This window comes from Microtus ochrogaster, unplaced genomic scaffold (assembly GCF_000317375.1).
Source record: "Microtus ochrogaster isolate Prairie Vole_2 unplaced genomic scaffold, MicOch1.0 UNK70, whole genome shotgun sequence".
In the NCBI taxonomy this organism is placed as follows: domain Eukaryota; kingdom Metazoa; phylum Chordata; class Mammalia; order Rodentia; family Cricetidae; genus Microtus; species Microtus ochrogaster.
Window position 1 is genome coordinate 1,033,913 of NW_004949168.1, and position 19,981 is coordinate 1,053,893.

The 19,981-nt window shown below is 45.3% G+C and overlaps 1 protein-coding gene across 1 annotated transcript in view; it reads left to right on the plus strand.

Annotated features, from left to right (window-relative positions):
• The first annotated feature begins 1,937 nt into the window (after positions 1 to 1,937).
• The window catches only part of Dusp27 (dual specificity phosphatase 27, atypical), a 30,005-nt gene continuing 11,961 nt past the window's right edge, over positions 1,938 to 19,981 (plus strand). The window contains exons 1-3 of the mRNA XM_026777540.1: positions 1,938 to 2,047; positions 17,445 to 17,539; positions 19,583 to 19,814. Coding sequence (XP_026633341.1) covers positions 1,938 to 2,047; positions 17,445 to 17,539; positions 19,583 to 19,814 — 437 coding nt within the window. The remainder of the gene's footprint in view (positions 2,048 to 17,444; positions 17,540 to 19,582; positions 19,815 to 19,981) is intronic.

Consider the following 19,981-nt stretch of genomic DNA (forward strand, 5'->3'; position numbering starts at 1 on the left):
CACTGACCTTGCAGGTGTGGTAGGACCCATTCTTCAACGTCCCTCCCTTCCAGGAATTCCCTTCTGGAGTGTGTAACCTCTGTTCTGACTGTACTTGGACATTTCTTTATAGCACAGCTCATTCTTCCCTACCCCAGAACTGTGAGCTGCGTTCTCTGCAGTTCTTCGCCTCTATTATAGCGGTTATATTTCATCTACCTTGTCCTTTAAATGCCTGCTCACACACCATTTCTCCCACGGGGCCTTTGCTGCCTTCCCAGTTCTGGAGGGCTTGTTCCTTCCTACGGCTCAGTGCCGCGTTCCAAGTTTCTTGTTGGCCCAGAACTACTCTCCACCTTACACTTCAGTTATATTTAGTCTGTGTCTCAAGCCTCCTAATAAACCGTGAGCTCATTCATTCATTCAGCCGATGTCGGATGGCACCATACTGGGGACCGTTCCATCGAGCTAGAAAGACGGGATGCTTTCCCCTATGTGTCTAACTAGCTTAGTCAAGTACAGGGCCTGGTGCGCAGGAGGTGATTAGTAAACATCTACAAACGTGGAGACAGACGGGAAGATGTACAGATGAAAGTGTGATCACAGAATGTGGCGGGGGTGAACTGGAGACCAGTGGAAACATGAGGACGGATGAATGAAAGGAGGCGGAGTCTCGGGGCGTCTAGGATGCGAGGGTCAAATGTTGGGTTACTGGGGATTGTAGAGGTGGTGGCTGGAGTGTCATGAGATAGGGTGGGTTTATGACGCTCTCAAAATTTTTATGTTGCCCCTAGTTACGACCGAGGGCCATGAATGTTGAGGCAAAGATGTGAAGGGGGGTACAACTTGCCCACTGTATGGTCCTTACACATTTCTGTTAAAAATGTCAGGCCGGTTGCAAACTGTGACCTCTCTTTAAACAGAACGTGGTGCTCTCCCCAAACCTGTCTATCAAGGCTAGTCTGTTCCGTATAACTGGCATTTTTCATTCCTGGACCTCTTCAAGATGCCGTGAGGCCAAGGAAAGTTTGTTTATTACAGATGTGCTGATTTTCAGGAAGAGCTTTCAACGGGCAGCCTCCTGCAGCAGACGGGTCTTTCTTTAGGTCCTTCCATCCACTGCTAAACTTCAGTGTCTGAGAATCAGCCAGGAGGGAAGGGGTTAAGTGAAGCCTGCATTCCTTCCTCCCTGTGAGCTGCCACCCAATGGGGCCAGAGGCTAAATTTAGAGACTAGCTAAGGTTTCTTGCTAACAGCTGTCCCTCAGAGGAGCCCTCCTGAAGGGAGAAAGCTTGGTCCCTCTCTAGCTGGAGCCTCTGGGCATTTTCCTGGGGTCCTTGGCTCTAGGTGTGGACACACCAGTCAGAGGTGAGTGTTCATCCTCTCAAGTCTGTTGTGGTGAGCTGGGACTTAGATTTAAGTGGGTGCCAGTCTGCCCTGAGTGTCAGGCCACAGCCATAGCTGGGACATCAGGGACTTTTTGTGCCTTAATAGGTTGTGGGGTTAGTACCTCGACCCAAGGCCTTCACTGACACAGTGTCACTGAAGGGGGCCTGCTGTCCCTTATAGTAAAAATAAAGGGTGTGCACATTCATGTAGTTGGAAGGGGGTCTATGAGTGTCCTTTTTAGTCTGGGAAATTCGTTGTCTTTTAATCTCCTGCACTACAGTTAAGGTAAACTTTGGCTTCCCTCTCTACTTCCCTGGTACTTCCGTAAAAGGAGGCAAGTTGTCACTTCTAAAGTATCCTGTCACTTCATGGTGTCCTGATAATGATAGCTGGGCTCCATCTTATTGGTTCCCCTGTGGGTCCTTCACCGGCTGGAATAGTAGCATGCAGTACCCTCCCCACGCTCCGTCCACCAAGGTGACATTGGTGACACACCCCCTCCCCCTACAAAGCCTCTGGAATTCCCTTGCCAATCTTTTCCTGTCAACAGGCCAAGGCTGAAGGCTATCATGGCGACTGGTGGAGACCCAGAGGAGGAGCAGGTAGTTCCAAACGAGGAGGATGAAGCCGATGTGAGAGCCGTGCAGGCCCGCTACCTCCGGAGTCCCTCTCCAAGCCAGTAAGTGGGCCATGCTGAGTGCCACACATGTCCCTCAGCATGTTCCTGGGGTTTATTCTTCATGATGCCATCCTGACAGCATTGAGGCATGGTGAGGGCCAGACATTGGTGTCTCCAGGATATGTAGTGCCTGCTGCAGGCTGGCATGGTGTGTGTGTGTGTGGGGGGGGGTGGGGATGACAAACTCATAGGGAAGGACCAAAGGCTTCTGGGAGGTTCTGCTGCTGGCCTGAACCTGGTTATAGGAATCTGGCAGGTCTACCTTCAGAGTGTGCTTGATTCACCAGGACCAGGGATGGGTGAGCGCTGAGATGCCAGAAAACCTAAGAAGGGAAATGAAGAAGGAAAGGGGCCATGGGCCAAGCCTGGGTACTAAAATAATTTTACATCCACAATGAAGTTGCTGCTTTCCAAAGGCTAGAAACACCCTGGGGTAAATGGCAGGAAGCCAATGTGGAGACCAACATCTGCTAGAAGAGTCCCCTGAACTCTCTGATGAGTCCTTTCTGTTCCATTGGATGATGTAGGTTGACAGATTCACGTGAGTTTTTAAGAAAACACATGGGCTAACGGAATGCCATTGGGTTGTAGCGATGACTCTCTGGGGAAAGGCGCTTGCCGCCAAGACAGACCACCTGAGTTTGATCCCCATGGTCCACATAGTAGGACAGTGCTGACCCCTGCACATTGTCCTCTGGCCCCCACATACAATCCATACTATATGCACCCTTCTCCCACCACACACAGAAATAATAAAAGAAAAAGAATCCGGGTGTGGCGGCACGGGCCTTTAATCCCAGCATTTGGCGGGCGGGGACAGAGGAATTCTCTGAGCAAGGCCAGCCTGATAAACAGAGCTAGTTCCAGGACAGCCAGAGATACCCAGAGAAAGTCTGTCTCAAAAACAGAAAAGAAAGAAAAAAGAACAACTCAGACAACAGAGCTTTCCCCGGAGTGCCATTTCCGGGAAAGAAGGCCACTTCCCTTGTGCTCCGAGTCCACCAGCTGGAACTCAGCAAGGCCCTACTTGCTTGCCAGGGTTGATAGGTCCCGGGCCCATGGGCCCAGGGAGAAAAGGAACTGAATTTATTTACATCCAACAGTCTCGGCCACAGTGTGCCCCTTCCATGTGTCTCCCCACATTACTTTTGTGCCCACACAGAACAGTGACTGTCTCAGGCCTGAACACAGCATCCCCTGGTCTCTCCAGGATGACAGGTAGGAAAGCTTCCAGAGACGATGTGGCTGTCCTGTTCCTGGAGAACATGGTTACTCCAGACGTGAAGGAATTTAGTTGAACCAGGACCTGCCTGCTAAGAGGAGCCCTTTTATCTCTCGCTCTGGCCTTTGGCCCCCTCAGCAGCAGTGCTCTGGGGCTTTCTTTGTTCGTTGTCTCCTATTGCCACATGTGAAGTGGGCTGGAAAGTGAGGCTTCCTTGAAGACTCCATGGCCTTTGCACACTAGGTCTTGACGTGGAAAATTGGAGCATATACCACCCCAAAGTTCATGCTTGGTTTGGAAGTAGGATCCCTTCAAAACCTCAATAGATTGCGAACGGTGTGCCCTGGACAGCCCTACCTCAACCCTCATTTGTGTCTTTCTTCCTTGTCTCAACTTGATGATGGTCATCTTGAAGGATCACCTAAAACTGCACATTTATGTAGGAAGTCAGGAACGGGTTGCAAAAGGATCCATAGCTTGTGTATAACTAACCAGGGCAAGAAGCAAGGGTCAGATATAATCAACAAGGAAGGAAGGAAGAAAAATAAGGAAGGGGGAATAAAAGTACAGCAAATAAGAAGGAAAAGTAGAATGTGGGTTTAAACGAAAATGTATACATAATCGCATTAAGTCTGAATAGGTCAAATATTCCAATTAAAAGAGGAAAATTATCAACTCCCTTTTTTAAAAGCCCGAGTGCTATCTGTGACTAGGACATACAAAGGCTACCAAGAGAAATCTTGTATTTTACTGATTGCTCAGAGCTTCAGAAAACAAAACAATGAGTCGTGTTGATAATTTGGCACCTAGAAGGGCACAATGAAGTGAGCTTGCCTTTGGTCTAAGATGTCTGAAGCCTGAGCTGGAAGAATTTGAAGATTAGGATGACTTTAATGCAAAGGGACCTCAACAGCTGGGGCTGGGTGTCATAGAATGTCTCACGGTGCTCAGTTTGTGCTGTGGCTTACTGGGCTGCTGTTCAGAACACCTGAGGTTATCTTTCTATGCAATTCCTCCATGTGGGCCACTTTGTCTGCTAAAACAGGGCTGCTAAATGCCAAGAATTTTATTCCAGAGAAAAAGACATAGTGTTTGAGTTTCTTTATACCTAGACCACAAGATACACATCTCTTCTGTTATGCTTTGTACACACACACACACACACACACACACACACACACACACTCCACTAAGTTTCAAAGGGAACAATAGAGACTCAACACCCAATCAGAAGAGTTTCAAGGTTGCATTATAAAGAGAAAACTAGGATCAGAAATACTGTGGTCATCTCTGAATGATAAATCCAGCTGTCACAAATAGAGACACAAACAGAAAAGAAGCCAGTGAAGCCTAGACAAGGCAGATTTTAAGATAAGCGTGGCAGAGACAAAGAAGGAAATGGCATAGCCACTGAAGGTTCAATTCACAAGGAAAGCATAATCATTTAAAATACCTATGGCCTAACAACATAGCCTCAAAATACATAAAGCAAAAGGAAAAAAAAAACAAAAATCCAGGCAGGAAGGATGGCTCAGCATTTAAGAGCACTGGCTATTCTTCCAGAAGACCTGGGTTCAGTTCTCAGCACCCACACGGCAGCTCACAATGGTCTGTAACTCCAGTCCCAGGGGGCACAACATGCTCTTCTGGCCTCTGTGGGCACTACACACATCTAGTATACATACATTACATATAAAATTAATTAATTAAAAGAACTGAACAAAGTGAAAAAAGTTCACTATTTTAACCAAGTATTTTAAACATCTTATTAAATGATAGAAAGATATAAATAAATTATGAAGAATACAGATATATTCAAACAAAGTAACCCAATTGGCATTTGCAGAACATATACACATGTGTATGTCTGTGTGCATGTGTAATGTCATGTGTGTCTGCCCAACTACTTCAAGATACTCTCATCATTGGCATATAGAATATTTACTAAAATAGATCCATTAGTGGGTGAAGCATATACCAACAAACTTCTCTGATCGTAGTTGAATTATGGTAAAAAACAATTAAAAACCCAAATAAAATGAAACCACAATTTACAGCTACATCATGCTCCACAGCATACCTAAAATAAAAGGCTGCTGTTGGCGATATTAAGGAGGGTGTGAATGAACCAGAACTCCCCTGCATTGCTGGTGAGAGTGTGAACTGGCAGACTCTTCAGGAGCTTTTACATTCTCTCACTAAAGTTAAACACATTGGCTCTCCTATACACAGCAAGCTCGCTCTCAATGCATCCAAACAAGAGTAAGAACAATGGGCACCAGAATATACACTCTAACATGGCAAGCTATCCAGTTAACACTACGCTGGATAAATGAAGTCGGTTATATATAAATGCTGCCCTCGAGGACGCGTATTTTATTAACTGTCTCCTGATGTGGGTAGGCTTCTCAGATTATTGGCTGAGGAAGGCAAATGGCCAGTACACACAAAGTAAGGGAAGCCATTGAAATGGGAGGGAGGAGGCCCAGTTGCATTGCTTTGTAGCAAGTTAGCCTACCACAAAACAAAAGCACTTGCTAATGTCGAAATTACACCTGGGTGGGACCCTTAGCCCTGAAGCAGCCAGGCCCCCTTCCCAGGTAAAACTAGGATGAGCCTAAAACACAAGTGGACTCAGATGAGCGTCCTTCAGACGTGGTCCAGCATCCACCGCAGATGAGCATCCTTCAGACATGGTCCAGCAGCCACTGCAGATTTTCTCTGGTTCTCAGTGATTACTGCTGAATCCCACTGGTTTTGATGCCCCTCTTGGTTTGTGTTGTCTACTACTTACAATTCCCTGCAAGCAGATTCAGATCAGCTACTGTGTACAGATGTTTTCAAGGAAAGCACACAGATGATGACATGCCATGGGCGTCATCCCAAAGTCTGAAGCGAGAGCGTTTGCACAAGCAATCCCACTGCATCGCATAGAATAAAGCTTGAATCAACCCTGATGAATGCATTCAGTGTGTGGTGGTGGTGGTGGTGGTGGTGGTGGTGGTGGTGGTGGTGGTGGTGGTGTGTGTGTGTGTGTGTGTGTGTGTGTGGATGATCATGTATGGGAATAAATGTGCACCTGCATCTGAAGGCCAGAAGTCAACCTCGGGTGTCATTCCTAATGCTCCATGCACTTTGTTATTGAGACAGCCTCCCTCACTGGCTCCGAGTTCACCCGTTAGGCTCAGCTGGCTGCAATGTGAGCTCCAGGGATCCTCCCACTTATTCCTACCCAGGACTGGGGTTATAAACATGTCTACAAAGCCTGGTTGTCTACACAGGTTCTGGGGATCAAACTTGGGTCCTCAAGCTTACACAGCAGGCACCTCACTAACTGAAAAGACAAGTTCTTGACTAGGAGAAAACTCCTGCAAATTACATATCTGATGAAGAATTTATACCTAGAATATAGTTCTTTAGGCCCTCAAAATACAAGGAATTGTTTTTAACTCTCAAAATTCAACTTCAGATGTACAAAAGATTTGAGAATATGCCTCTCCAAACATGATATACGTATCATTCACAAGCATGTGAAATTATGCTCAAAACCCTTTGTCACTGGAGAAACTGAAGTGAAGCCCATAACCGCAGAGTACCTGGAATAAAAAAGACTACCCCGCCCAGCTGTTCATGAGGGTGCAGCAACTGGAACAATGGTTATAAAATTGAGTGCGCACCTGCCTGAAGAGATTCCTATCCCTGTTCTAGATCTGAAATGAGACATGAAAGCTGAGCATCATGGAAAGAATTGTACATGTGTGCTCATGGCAGCTTTATCACAAGAACTCAGAAGACTGAAACAGCCTAAAAGTCTATTGAGTAAATAGTCTCATCGTAGGACACTCATAACCAGAATACATACGGCAATAAGAAAGCATGAGGTGTTAACATGTGGCTGGATCTCGAAGTCATTATACTGAGTGAAACCAGTCAAACAAAAATGAGTGCACACCCTATCACTTCATGTTTAGAAAATTCTGGGAGTTTTGTTTTTTTTTTCTTTTCGTGTAGAGTGATTTTTATTTTTTTATTTTTTTATTTTATTTTTTTAGGTTTTCTTTTTTATTTTTTATTTTTTTTTAAATTTATTTATTTATTGAGGATTTCTGCCTCCTCCCCGCCACAGCCTCCCATTTCCCTCCCCCTCCCCCAATCAAGTCCCTCTCCCTCATCAGCTTGAAGAGCCATCAGGGTTCCCTGACCTGTGGGAAGTCCAAGGACCGCCCACCTTCATCCAGGTTTAGTAAGTTGAGCATCCAAACTGCCCAGGCCCCCCCCAAAGCCAGCATGTGAAGTAGGATCAAAAACCCATTGCCCTTGTTCTTGAGTTCTCTGTAGTCCTCATTGTCCGCTATGTTCAGCAAGTCCGGTTTTATCCCATGCTTTTTCAGACTCTGGCCAGCTGGCCTTGGTGAATTCCCGAAAGAACATCTCCATTGTCTCAGTGTGTGGGTGCACCCCTCGCGGTCCTGAGTTCCTTGCTCGTGCTCCCCCTCCTTCTGCTCCTGATTTGGACCTTGAGATTTCTGTCCGGTGCTCCAATTTGGGTCTCTGTCTCTGTCTCCTTTCATCACCTGATGAAGGTTAATATTCAGGGGGATGCCTATATGTTTGTCTTTGGATTCACCTTCTTATTTAGCTTCTCTAGGATTGTGAATTATAAGCTAGAGTGATTTTTATTAAGGGAAAGGAAAAGTAAAAGAGGTAAGGGGACCAGGGAGATGGGTCTCTGGGGACAGGAACAGCAGAAGAAAAGAGAGAGGCAGAGGAGTGGGAGAGAGACAGAGAAGGAGAAGGAGAGAGAGAGAGAGAGAGAGAGAGAGAGAGAGAGAGAGAGAATATTCTAGAAGTTTGAACTTAACTCTGTATTGGCAGAGAACAGATGGGGGTTCCCTGGAGAGCACATGGCAGGGAGAGGGGAGGGGTAAGGCTTATATAGGAGTGTGATACAGTGATTAGGGAGGGTTGATAAGTCAAACCTTAGTGCTTTCAAATAGAAACACATGTCAAACTCACCATACCGATATGTACATTTTAAATGTGTGTAGTTCGTACATAATTTCAGTTTCAAATAAATCTATGTTTTAAGTCACGAAAGCAGGGAGGATTCATTGTAGTAGGCAGAATAGCTCCACGGAAAAACTTGGATGTTGTTAGGACCAAAACTCAGGTCAGGTCTGCTCTTCAGCTTGTCAGCCAATGAATGTGCTATATAAATAACAATCAGGACTAGTCATTTTTCTCCGTGATTGAGAACAGACAATACCGCGTCTTGAACACATTTTAGATATTTGATAAATGGCGGTCTAGTTCATTTTTCCTCGAAAGAAGGATCTCTTTCAGTTAGTCACAACATCAATAAACTTTTTCTTGAAGAAAACTTGCTTGCCCTCCAGTGAGGATATCACATTTGTCTCATTCTGCTCTAAGCAAATGCTGCATTCTCATCAGCAAAGCATTGCTTCTGGCTTTGGATCCCCATCCTGAATGGTCCTCCCCGAGACTCCATCCCTCTTGCTTTATTGCTTTAGTTGAAGGTTCGATTCTTTCTAAAATATATACACCATGTTATCAAGTAGCTTGCCAACACTCTTCATTGTGTGTTTGTCAAGACAGGGTCTTGCCGTGTAGCCCAGACTGGCCTCCAGTTGCCTCTCCTCCTGCCTCAGCCCCCCAAATGCTGAGATTACAGAAAAGCATCAATGTATCCAATTGAATACTTCTTGTACTTGTTTCCTATGGTTCTGAACAATCGGTGTGGCTAAAAAGTCGTAAATGTGCTGTCTGGTAGTTTAGGAGGCTGGAAGTGTGAAATCAAGGTCACCATCACTTGCTCCCTTTGAGGCTTTAGAGGAGACCCCTCCCTTGTTTCCCCCTAGCTTTAGTTGACTGTAGCCCTTTCTTGCCTTATGATAGCATTAATTTCGATCTCTGTTCCCTTTGTCTCCTCTTAGAAGGACACTTACCATTGGCTTTTAGTATCATCCTAATCTAGGGTGATTTAATCTTAGTAGATTTCATTTAATTACATCACCATGATGCTTTATTAAAAACATAAGCATGTGCAGACTCTGGGGGATACAGCTTTGCAGGACAGGGCACCCTCAATCCACTACAGCCCTAGATCCCGCCCTAGCAGACCAAACTTTTCTCTAAGACAGAGACAGTGCTTTGTAAAACTTCAAAGCATGCTACAAATGGCCGCTGTCAGCACCGCAACTATAACCGCGTCTTGACGGGCAGTGTGCTCACGGTGCCAGCAGGAAGTCTCCACATTTCACCTCATCCGGGGACCTAAGAGCCTGACCAACGAATGTCGATAATGAATAGGCACGGAAACCTCCCTTTCTAACTGAGGTGGACCCCAGCCTCGAGCACCTTAAGTTCCAAGCCAACCCCCGCGGGAACCAAACTCTCCCAGGGTAAGAAAGTCTACAGATTTTCCTAGGAATTCATGAGTTAACAGTGAAATGGAAGTCTCTGTCCACTGTAATAACTTATTGAGGGCTTCTCCCTCGCCCATAATCTCCATTTTACCTCCTAGCTACCTGAAGAAAGCAGGGTGCACACGGACCTCTGCCCACCTCTCCCCTATCAGTGTGGACCTGGCATTGTCCACAAAGGCCGAATCTAAAAGGGCACCCCCCCCCGCCTCCTGAGAATCTGCCCATCTTTCATCTGCAAGGGGCGTGCTGGCTGAAAGGGATTTGCTGCAGGTGGATCTGGTGGGAGCATCACGGCTCCATTCTGCCACTAGGCTGCCTGGCAATTGCTTTAGTGCGTTGGCTTTCAAACTCCACTGTTTATAATCTGCAATAGAACAAACCTTTCATATCACAAGCCAATGTCTGCACCATACATATACAATGTAAAATGTCTTCCCAAACCACCCTTATCCTTACATTGAATGGTGGTGTCCGCTCGCCCTCCCCGCTTCCTCTTCCCTCACTCCCTACCTCTATCCTCCTGTTTTTGCCTTTCTCAGACCCAGGGCATCACCCACTGAATTGACTTTCTGCTGCACAAATGGGTCATAGTCTGCAATTTTGAAAAACACAGGTTTAAAGAAAGCGGCGTCGTCTCCGGCTCTGGGTGAGGAAGTCCATCAAACTCCCCTTTATTGTTCTCTTTCAATTCACCCTCCAGGCTTTTTTAGCCGCTGCCGTCCTGATCCCGTGATGAGGTATGTATCGATCCTAGATCCTCTTTTTTCTGCCTGTCCTTCTGGAACAGCCAGCCTTGCTGCTTTCTAATCAGGGTGTGTGGGTCATCTCACTCCATCTCAGGAATACTGGTTGAGGCACAGATGTGGTCATAAATCAAAACCTCAAGGCTGTCATTTCACTGACCTTGCAAGTATCAAAGGGCCACTGTTCAGGCCTCTCTGTTCTCTCTCTCTCTCTCTCTCTCTCTCTCTCTCTCTCTCTCTCTCTCTTCCTCTCTCCTTTCTTCTTTTCTTGCAATCTGGATTCTCTGCAGAATGCAAGGTTCTTTTCAGTTTTACGCACCCCTCATTACTAGACTTCATAAACCGTGCCTGTGGTCGAGCAGTCTGAGGACCGTTTGGTTTTTATTTCTTCACGGCAGCGCACTCAGGAAAATATCCGTGTCCGCATTCCACACCCCGCACTAGATAATGCTGAGCAACCAAGGACAGACATTGTGGGGGTTAGCAGGGAAATCTGCTTTTGCCTTTCTTGTTTCCCTGTTATAAAGCTGACAGCCCCGCCAAAATGGTGATTCTCTGTTTGCTGATCCATTAGCCAAGCTCAGGCTTTACACCAGGAACGGGAATAAACCTCAGCCATTTTGGGTTTTAAATTTTAATTTCAAATCTTTCTTCAGAGTCTCAGAGTTTAGGTACATTTAGGACATCCTCAGTTCCTACGTTAGTCACTGAAACCAACCAAGTCTGAAAACTGGTTGTGGTGGCACATGCCTGTAATCCCAGAGCTAAGGAAGTGAAGACAGGAGGAGTCTGAATTTGAAGCTAACTTAGGCGACACAGAGAGGTCAAGCCAGCCTGACTTACAAAGTGAGAACAGGTGTCAAAAAAACAAACAACAGCCGGGCGGTGGTGGCACACGCCTTTAATCCCAGCACTCAGGAGGCAGAAGCAGGAGGATCTATGTAAGTTTGAGGCCAGCCTGGTCTACAAGAGCGAGTTCCAGGACAGGCTCCAAAGCTACACAGAGAAACCTTGTCTTGAAAAACAACAATAATAACAACAACAAAAATAACAAAAACAAACAAAAACAGACAAAATCCCCAATCCTCACAATTTGAAAGGACCATGGTTTATGGGAAATGACACGAGACCCAGATCCCACCAGCATCGCCTGTTGAACTCCTTGTGGGACATCTTTCCACACCAGACAAGTGAGGACACAGCTTGTATTAGTTTTAGTGGGTGTCAGATTACAGAGGTGAGAATGCCCAAAGGGGGGTGCAGAGTCCTGGAGGCCCACAGTGGAGCACAGACAGATGGATGACCCTGCAGGAGAAATGAGCAGCTGTCCAAAGAAGACCCCTTTATAATCCTTATAGTGTTGCCAAAGTCCTTACCCTGGGTTTGTTTGCTTCACTCCAAACACCATTTTACATAGAGCTGACCCTTAGCAAGTAAAATGATTAATATTTTATTAGTACCAGTATAAATAATGTTATTGATAAATAATTAATAAAACTCCTTGTATAAATATTGTTGACATGAAAATATGACTCATACTATTATAAAATTTTTAATACTGGCCATGACTTTGTGAAATGTATTTGAAAACCAAGACTGCCGTAAGCCCTGAGCTCAGAATGACCACAAATCTAGTGCAGAGGCTGGAATTGCCCTGCCCCCACATTGGCGTTATTGTGTTATTACTTCACACCCACAACATATGAAGGTCTGTCAATTACTTTGACTTGGGTCAACACTATTAAGGAATGCCTTAGTATGTGCCCAAACTCATCTCTTAGCCCTTGGAATAACGCTGCTTTCATTTTTTTAATTTTGTGCTTAACAAAATTTAAGAACTTAGACAATAATTTTATTTCAATTCCTTGTTTTGAAGTCAAGACTCAAACAATCTGTTTCTTGTGATATCAGCTGGAATGGTCAGAAAGGATGGAAGAATCACTAAGGGGCTTGGTTAGGGCTGGAAAATTCAGCGGGGACTGTTAACCAGTGACCCTTTCAAATTGATGGTTTGGGGGAGTCGGACTCCATGTATGGTGCTCTGTGACTTTTTCTGGGAAGACATAAACAAGTGTCTACTTACCCCAGATAGGGAGCCAGTGACAGACCAAAGATACTGCTGAAGTCCAACTTGGTGAATCAGCGAGTTGATTGGGGTTACTTACAGTATCATGGGTGTGAGGTTACTTTTGGGGCCAGCTGCTTCACCAAAAAGTCACCCAAATATGGATGACAACTTGTGAAAACTGCACTATATATATGCATGCTCAGGGCTCTCAGGGAAAATACCATAATCCAGGGAGGGGAAGCTATCTCAAGAAAGACCTGGGCTCATAATCCAGAAAGGTATCTGGCTAGAGGAACTAGATGGATCACTGCCTTGTCCCCAAGAGATATCAAAACCAAAAAGTAAATAACTGCTATTTTGCTGCAGTATTCAGGGTATGGGGGGGAATATTGGCAAGTAAACAGCATGGAGAAGAACACAGTGATTGTAGACAGCTTGATTTAAAAAAATGGAATAAAATATCTTGTAGAAAGTCTCTTGTTGCCCAGAGTAACCCAAATGACCTGAGGATAATCCTTCTCAATGGGAAATGAATATCTAGTTGTAATATAAGCCTTAGAGACTGTGTAGAACTTGGCCTCAGAGGGTGGAGAGCACACAGGGACAGAGCACAGCCATAGCACAGGTTTTGTGATTGACTTGCTGTTGGGGCCTCACATGTAGCAAATACCCGGATCAACTGCAGATCTTGTTGCCTGTTGTGGTAACTGCCATGTTCCCTTAAATGCGGTACAACTGAGGATAAATTCAGTCTGTGAGTCAGAAAATATCTGTTACACATTCGTTGTACGCCAAACCAAGCCTTGCCTAGATTCTGGAACACAATGCCCAATGAAACATTCAGCCACATACAAAGGTCACGGACTAGCTTAGGTGACAGATACTTATAAATATCAGGTTTCATTTGATGGAATGCCACAAAGGGAAGGAATATGCTGTAAGACTACAGAGAACTTCTCTAAAGAAGACATGGTTGAAGTGAAACCCAAAAGAGAAGACTGAGCATCCATGCTGCCAAAATGGGCATCTGCCAAGTCCTATAGCAGAAGGAAACTTTATGAAGACAGGAGTACCAGACAGGAATAGAGCATGGAGAACCCCATGCAAGCACTTAGGTTGGAGAGAAGGCCAAAAGTCAGGACCTTAGAGACCACAGAGTTTGATTCCCATGATGAGATGCAGACACTTTGTCTAGTGCCTAATATCATCCACCCACCCATCCATCCATCCACCCAGGAACCCATCTGTTCATCAGTCTTTACCAACACTTATCCGGTCATTACTCATCACCTCCCACATGCTAGAGACAGGGGTAAAAAGACTGTCTAATATGTACCACTTCACTAGGTACTGTTATTATTATTATTATTACTTTATCGAGCATTGACATTTCTAAAGACTTCCCTGGTTCTCTCACCCAATAATAATATCCAGAATCATTCTCCTCCTGTATTAGTTATTTTTCTCTTTGCTGATACAGAATACTTAATGAAAGAATTAAAGGGAAAGAAATATATGAAGCTCTGAACCTCAATGTATCAAGAGCATGTAGTGGCATTATATGGGCTTCAGTGGGCTTAGGAAAACCAGCCTCTACTGCTCTACTCTCTGTGGCATACAGGGACTCTCTCTTGGGCTGGATCCACTGGGTGCCTGTAGCTTTCCTCAGTAAATGTTAAATGTTCCTGATGTCTCTAGCACTCTGGGGTGCTACAGCTTGGGCTTCACCGTCACACCAGCCCAACCCAGAGCTTCCTGCAGGGAATCTGACCCCACTGCACCTGGCTTGGCCCTTTTAGTTGACTCTAGAACCTTGGTTTAAGCCAGTGTGACTCTATAATTCTGTTGTTCTGCATGTTGACAATGTCAACATCATGTGGTTGATACTGAATTCTTCTTTCTGGTCAAGATACAGCCAAGCTCCCATGCACCATGGCTACAGAGGGCTATGAGTGCTTGAGTGACTGAATTGAGGGGAAATACTTGTTGAAGGAAACCTGAAGGCTCTCTCTATCCAGATCTCTTTTTTTAAATGGATCTTGTTTAAATAAAAGTCTTTGAAATTAGTTTTCTTCATTGTGAAGGGTCTTGCTCTCCTGGGACCTTTCCTTTGATCCCAGTGCAAAGCAAGCTTTCCCTTTATTTCTACTAACCTCTTTCACAGCTATCACCTCTTTTTCACAGCATTGGCCTTATCTTAAATGTTTAATTTGTTCACATTTCTTTCTTCATCAAATTGTGTGTTTTTCATGTTTTTCTGCCCACAGATTTTGCTCTGGATTTTCACTGTAAATCTGGCCCAAACAAGTAAACAATAATCATGCTACAGCCTACATGTACTGCCTCAAAATTACTGTGTCAAGTTAATTAGCCCACTACCTTTTAATTCAAAATATCAAGGCCTGGACAAAAATGCACCCAGATTCTTTTCTGTATTGCAGTATGCATGACCTCCAGCCCCACCCCCACCCCCAATAGAATCCCTGTGTTGTTGGAAGACTGCTTGTTTGTTTCCCGGCCACCCAGACTCCCAAAATAATCACACAGAAACTATATTATTTAAATCACTGCTTAGCCAATCATTTAAGCATATTGTTAGCTAGCTCTTATATGTCTGGTTAACCCATATTTATTAATCTGTGTATCACCACATGGCTGTGGCTTACTGGCAAGGTTCTAGTGTGTCTGCCTGCAGCAGCAGCTACATGGCTTTCTGATTCTGCCTACTTTCTATATTTCTTTCAGCCTGACCATATTCTGCTAAGTCATTGGCTGAAACAGCTTTATTCATTAGCCAAGAAAAGCAACACATATATATAAAGACATCCCACATCATCTCCCTTTTTCTGTCTAATTAAAAAGGAAAGTTTTAACTTTAACATAGCAAAACATCCCACATCATCCCTGTTTCCATCTGAAACCACATGAACAGAGTTTTCATTGTCCTCATTTCTCTCAGCAATTCTAGTCTTCTGAACTCCAACCAGGGTGGCCCATTAAGCTCTCTCAGCACTTTAGAGGTACACACACACACACACACACACACACACACACACACACACACACTCATACTGCATATCCTAAGCCAATTGCAAAGGCCAGGTTGAATCACAGAAACAATGCCATTTTATTGGTACCAAGTTTCTATATTACTTATTTTTTGGCACTTTAACAGAATAACTGACTAATCAACTTAAGAGTAAAGATTTTATTTTGGCTGACAGTTTTGAACCAATGACCATCTATCATAACAGGAAAAATTAGCTGTAGGAGCAGGTCTATCCTTGGTCATTAAAGTATACAAAGACTGCTCCTCCATTATAGACCAAGGAACAGAAGGTGCTAGACCGGAACCTGAGAGAAGTACAACCTTCAAGGCCTACCCTAATGACCTACTTTTATCAGGTCGGCTCCACATCCCAAAAATTCCATGACCTTCCAAAACAGCACCACCAACTAGGATCCAACTCTCCAAACATATGAGCCTCTGGGGAACATTTACTTTTACATAGTGATTCTGAAATCATATACATTTGAAGAAATATTTTCTGTTCATAAGGAGTACTTGTTTATGAGGAAGGTAAAATAGGAATGACCTCAATGACCCACTGATATTGGAAAGTCCCCAGGAATTATGCATTATAATGCCACAGTGTGCTGTTCCTTGGACTGTATGGGTGGATCTGGCTACTTCTTTCTTTGAGCAAGGCATCTTTGACTTGGCTAGCTGACACTGAGCACACGAGTCTCCCAACGTTATCCTCCCATGCCACAGGTGCTTACAGGAGAGTTTTTCTGGTAACCAACTCAGTTTCATTCCATTCCAGCTTATCTGAAGTTTGCCCCCATTCAATTCAGCTAGATACTGCTCAGCTCAACTTTGTTCACCTTAAATCCATCTCTCTACGCATATTCTCACATGTGTTTTCTAAAATACTTTCCTGTGTCCACTGTCGGGCCTGGGATCCCAGCTGTAATTGCCTTCTCCAATGGATTCATTTCGCTATTGCAGCCTAGATAGTAGCAGTGGCATTGTGCTGAGGACAAGACTGGACCTTGAGTAGGTGTAGCCCTCTTGCTATCTACACTCTGCCATCTGGACGATATTCTTGAGCTCTCTGATCATGGGTTTTCATCTGTAAAACAAGAGTAACAGTTCACTTCACCTGGTGGGACACTTCCAGAAGGCACTCAGAAATGCTATCCACTGAGTCTCAGGACTAAATGGGAGAGGAAAACTAATACCAGGAAGACAGAGCTCAACAAGAGTGGATCACTAGTGCACTTTACAGGGGTCCTAACCTTTGCTCTGCCCTAATTTTCCACGCTCCTTTGTGCTCCTGATTACACATCCGTTGATTTCTTTTGAGAAATAGCTTTGATATTTACCCACGTTGCTTTATTGATTCCTTGGACTCAGCCTGATCCTTGGTTCACTGAGCTCAGAATCAGGAAGGACCTGCAACTTGAGCACACCTGTGGCATTCACTGCCCCTCCATTGTCCACCCGTCTCCTCTCAAGCAAGGAGAAGGTATTGGGGATGGAGGGAACAGTGGCAGCCTGGCCAGGCCACCACTCCTGCAAACCCCTGCAGAGGCACATTTGGTGACATTCTCAATAGTACTGATGGCAGGGTGCAGGGCGGTGGACATTAGCACATCTGAGAGAGTAGAGCCTTGGAGTCAGCCCTCTAGCCATAAACATGTACTCCACATTATTTCCCAGCAGCCCAGACTCAGAGGTGTTAACTCAGATGGGAATTGACAGGTACCCAAGCTATCATGCATCATTCTCAAAACGCAGTGCGGGCTTCCCTTCCACCTCCCATTGTTTACCACATTTGGTAAAATCAGACCAGGTTTCTACTGTTGGAATGCCTTCATGCACACAGTGCTGAGCTTATTCCCCTTTTCTCAGATACTCAGTGGTCTCCGATGCAGAAACTGAAAGCATCTTCATGGAGCCCATCCATCTCTCCTCAGCAGTGGCTGCCAAACAGATCATCAATGAAGGTAATAAACTGGCATACAAGTGGGCAGAGGGAGGGCCTGATAGCATCTGAAGACTCTTGCGGGGGCGGGGGAGATTTGAAGGGCAGCCATGTTTGTCCAGTGGTGCCCATCACGTTGAGGAGAACAGATATGGCAGAAGCAGGTTGACTAAATTCACCTCAATAACTCTGATGGGACAAGGTGGAAATAATCTCATGATATGTGAATGGTTCTCTAGGCCACAGTCATGGAGGGAAGAGGCTCCACTCTGACCCCAGAGCTGTCCGTTCTGGTTGTTTGTTAGCTTCAAGGGGCTGAGGGTAGGGCTGGGTGTGTAGGGGTTGTAATAGACACGAGCTTAAAAGCCCAAGATACCCAGAGAGCTCTGTTCAAAGAGATGTTTACATTTAGCTGTGTATCCATTCTGCTTAACAATCTTTAAAAGCTGATAAAGTAGGGCCAGTGGAACGGCTCAGTGGATGAGGGTGCTCACCATGGAGGATAGGGACCTGGATTCGATCCTCTGATCTCACATGGCAGAAGGAAAGAGACAACTCCTGCAAGTTGTCCTTTGACCTCCACACATACACCAGGGTGTATGTGCCCCCCACACCCCCAAAAAACTAAACAAACAAACAAACAGTTATTTAAAATTTTAACTTGATAAGGTAGGTTGGCATGAGGAAAATTGGGGGTAGTAGGATAGGTAGCGATGTTCATATTTCTGCTCAGATTATAGTCAAGGGTACCCATCCTGACTGAAGTTTGGGCCAATCCTCTTCCACAGTTTTACCCTTTTCTCTTCTCCTATGACCTCTCCAGGTGGCTGCCTCACTTCTGATGGGGTTGTCCAGAGACATCATTACAGGTGACAGAGGGCTCAGGTAGCTGGAATTTGAACTCATTTAGAATTTGAGTTTTCTGACATCTTGTCAGAAAGGCTGTGGGTCCTGGCTTGAGACAGGTTCAAGAGATCATACTACCCACCCTCCCGGAAGTGAGGAGGTAGATCCACAGGCAGATGAGAGCCATGGGCAGATGAGAACTGCAGGCAAATGACAGTCGCAGGCCCGTGAGTTCTAGAGCAGGGAAGCCCATAGAGAATGAGACAAATAAGCAAATTAAATGTTTCTCAGAAGGTAGTGTCTCATAACTGACTCATGAAAGCTTAACTTTTCCCAGGAATATCTGCATTCCAGATGTGATGGGTTGGACTATGCTAGGAAAGAGCATCATTCATTCATTCATTCATTCATTCATTCATTTGGTAAACACTCATGACCATCCATGTTGTACTAGGCACTGTGGGAGTTAAAGGCATGAATCAGACACACTTTGCGTACCCAGACACTTAGGTATAAAAAGTTATCAGCCAGTCTTGGTTAATTCCCGAAAGATCATCCCCATTGTCTCAGTGTGTGGGTGTACCCCTCGCGGTCCTGAGTTCCTTGCTCGTGTTCCCCCTCCTTCTGCTCCTGATTTGGTCTGAAAAAGCATGGGATAAAACCGGACTTACATAGCAGACAATGAGGACTACTGAGAACTCAAGAACAATGGCAATGGGTTTTTGATCCTACTGCACATACTGGCTTTGGGGGAGCCTAGGCAGTTTGGATGCTCAACTTACTAAACCTGGATGGAGATGGGGGGTCCTTGGACTTCCCACAGGTCAGGGAACCCTGATTGCTCTTCAAGCTGATGAGGGAGAGGGACTTGATCGGGGGAGGGGGAGGGAAATGGGAGGCGATGGCGGGGAGGAGGCAGAAATCCTTAATAAATAAATAAATTTAAAAAAAAGTTATCAGCCAGCTTTACAGACAAAGAAGTGAATGACAGAAACCAGTTTGACTTTCCCCTCCCCTACACCCACCTGTAGTGGATCCTGATCCCAAGTCTAGATCAACACCATGGTCCTGAGTCCTAAGTAAATCCTTCCTGGTAGATGCTCCTGGTACTCAATCTGTGCCAGGGTCCAGGTAGCAAGCTGGCCCAGACTCCCCCGAAGGGCAGGGAAAACTGTGGTGTTTCTAACTCTTTGATCCAAATACCATGTGTTCCCTGTAGAACTCAAGCCTCGGTGTCTCAGAGCAGACACAGAGTGCCCAGGCATGCTGGAGTCTGCCGAGCAGCTGCTGGTGGAAGACCTGTACAACCGTGTCAGGGAGAAGATGGATGACAAGAGCCTGTTCAACACTCCCTGTGTGTTGGACCTGCAGCGGGCACTGATCCAGGACCGTCAAGAGGCCCCTCGGAATGAGGTGGATGAGGTCTGGCCCAACGTCTTCATAGCTGAGAAGTGAGTGTGACCTCAGAGACCTGGCCCTCTGTCCTCCTCTGGTTGATCCCTGAGATGAAATTCCTCTAGCTCACCCAATGCCCACACAGTTTCTTCCATCAAATGATGGCTGCCTGACCACTTACCCAGGCCTAATATTGGAGAAAGTCTATCACCCTGCACACGGA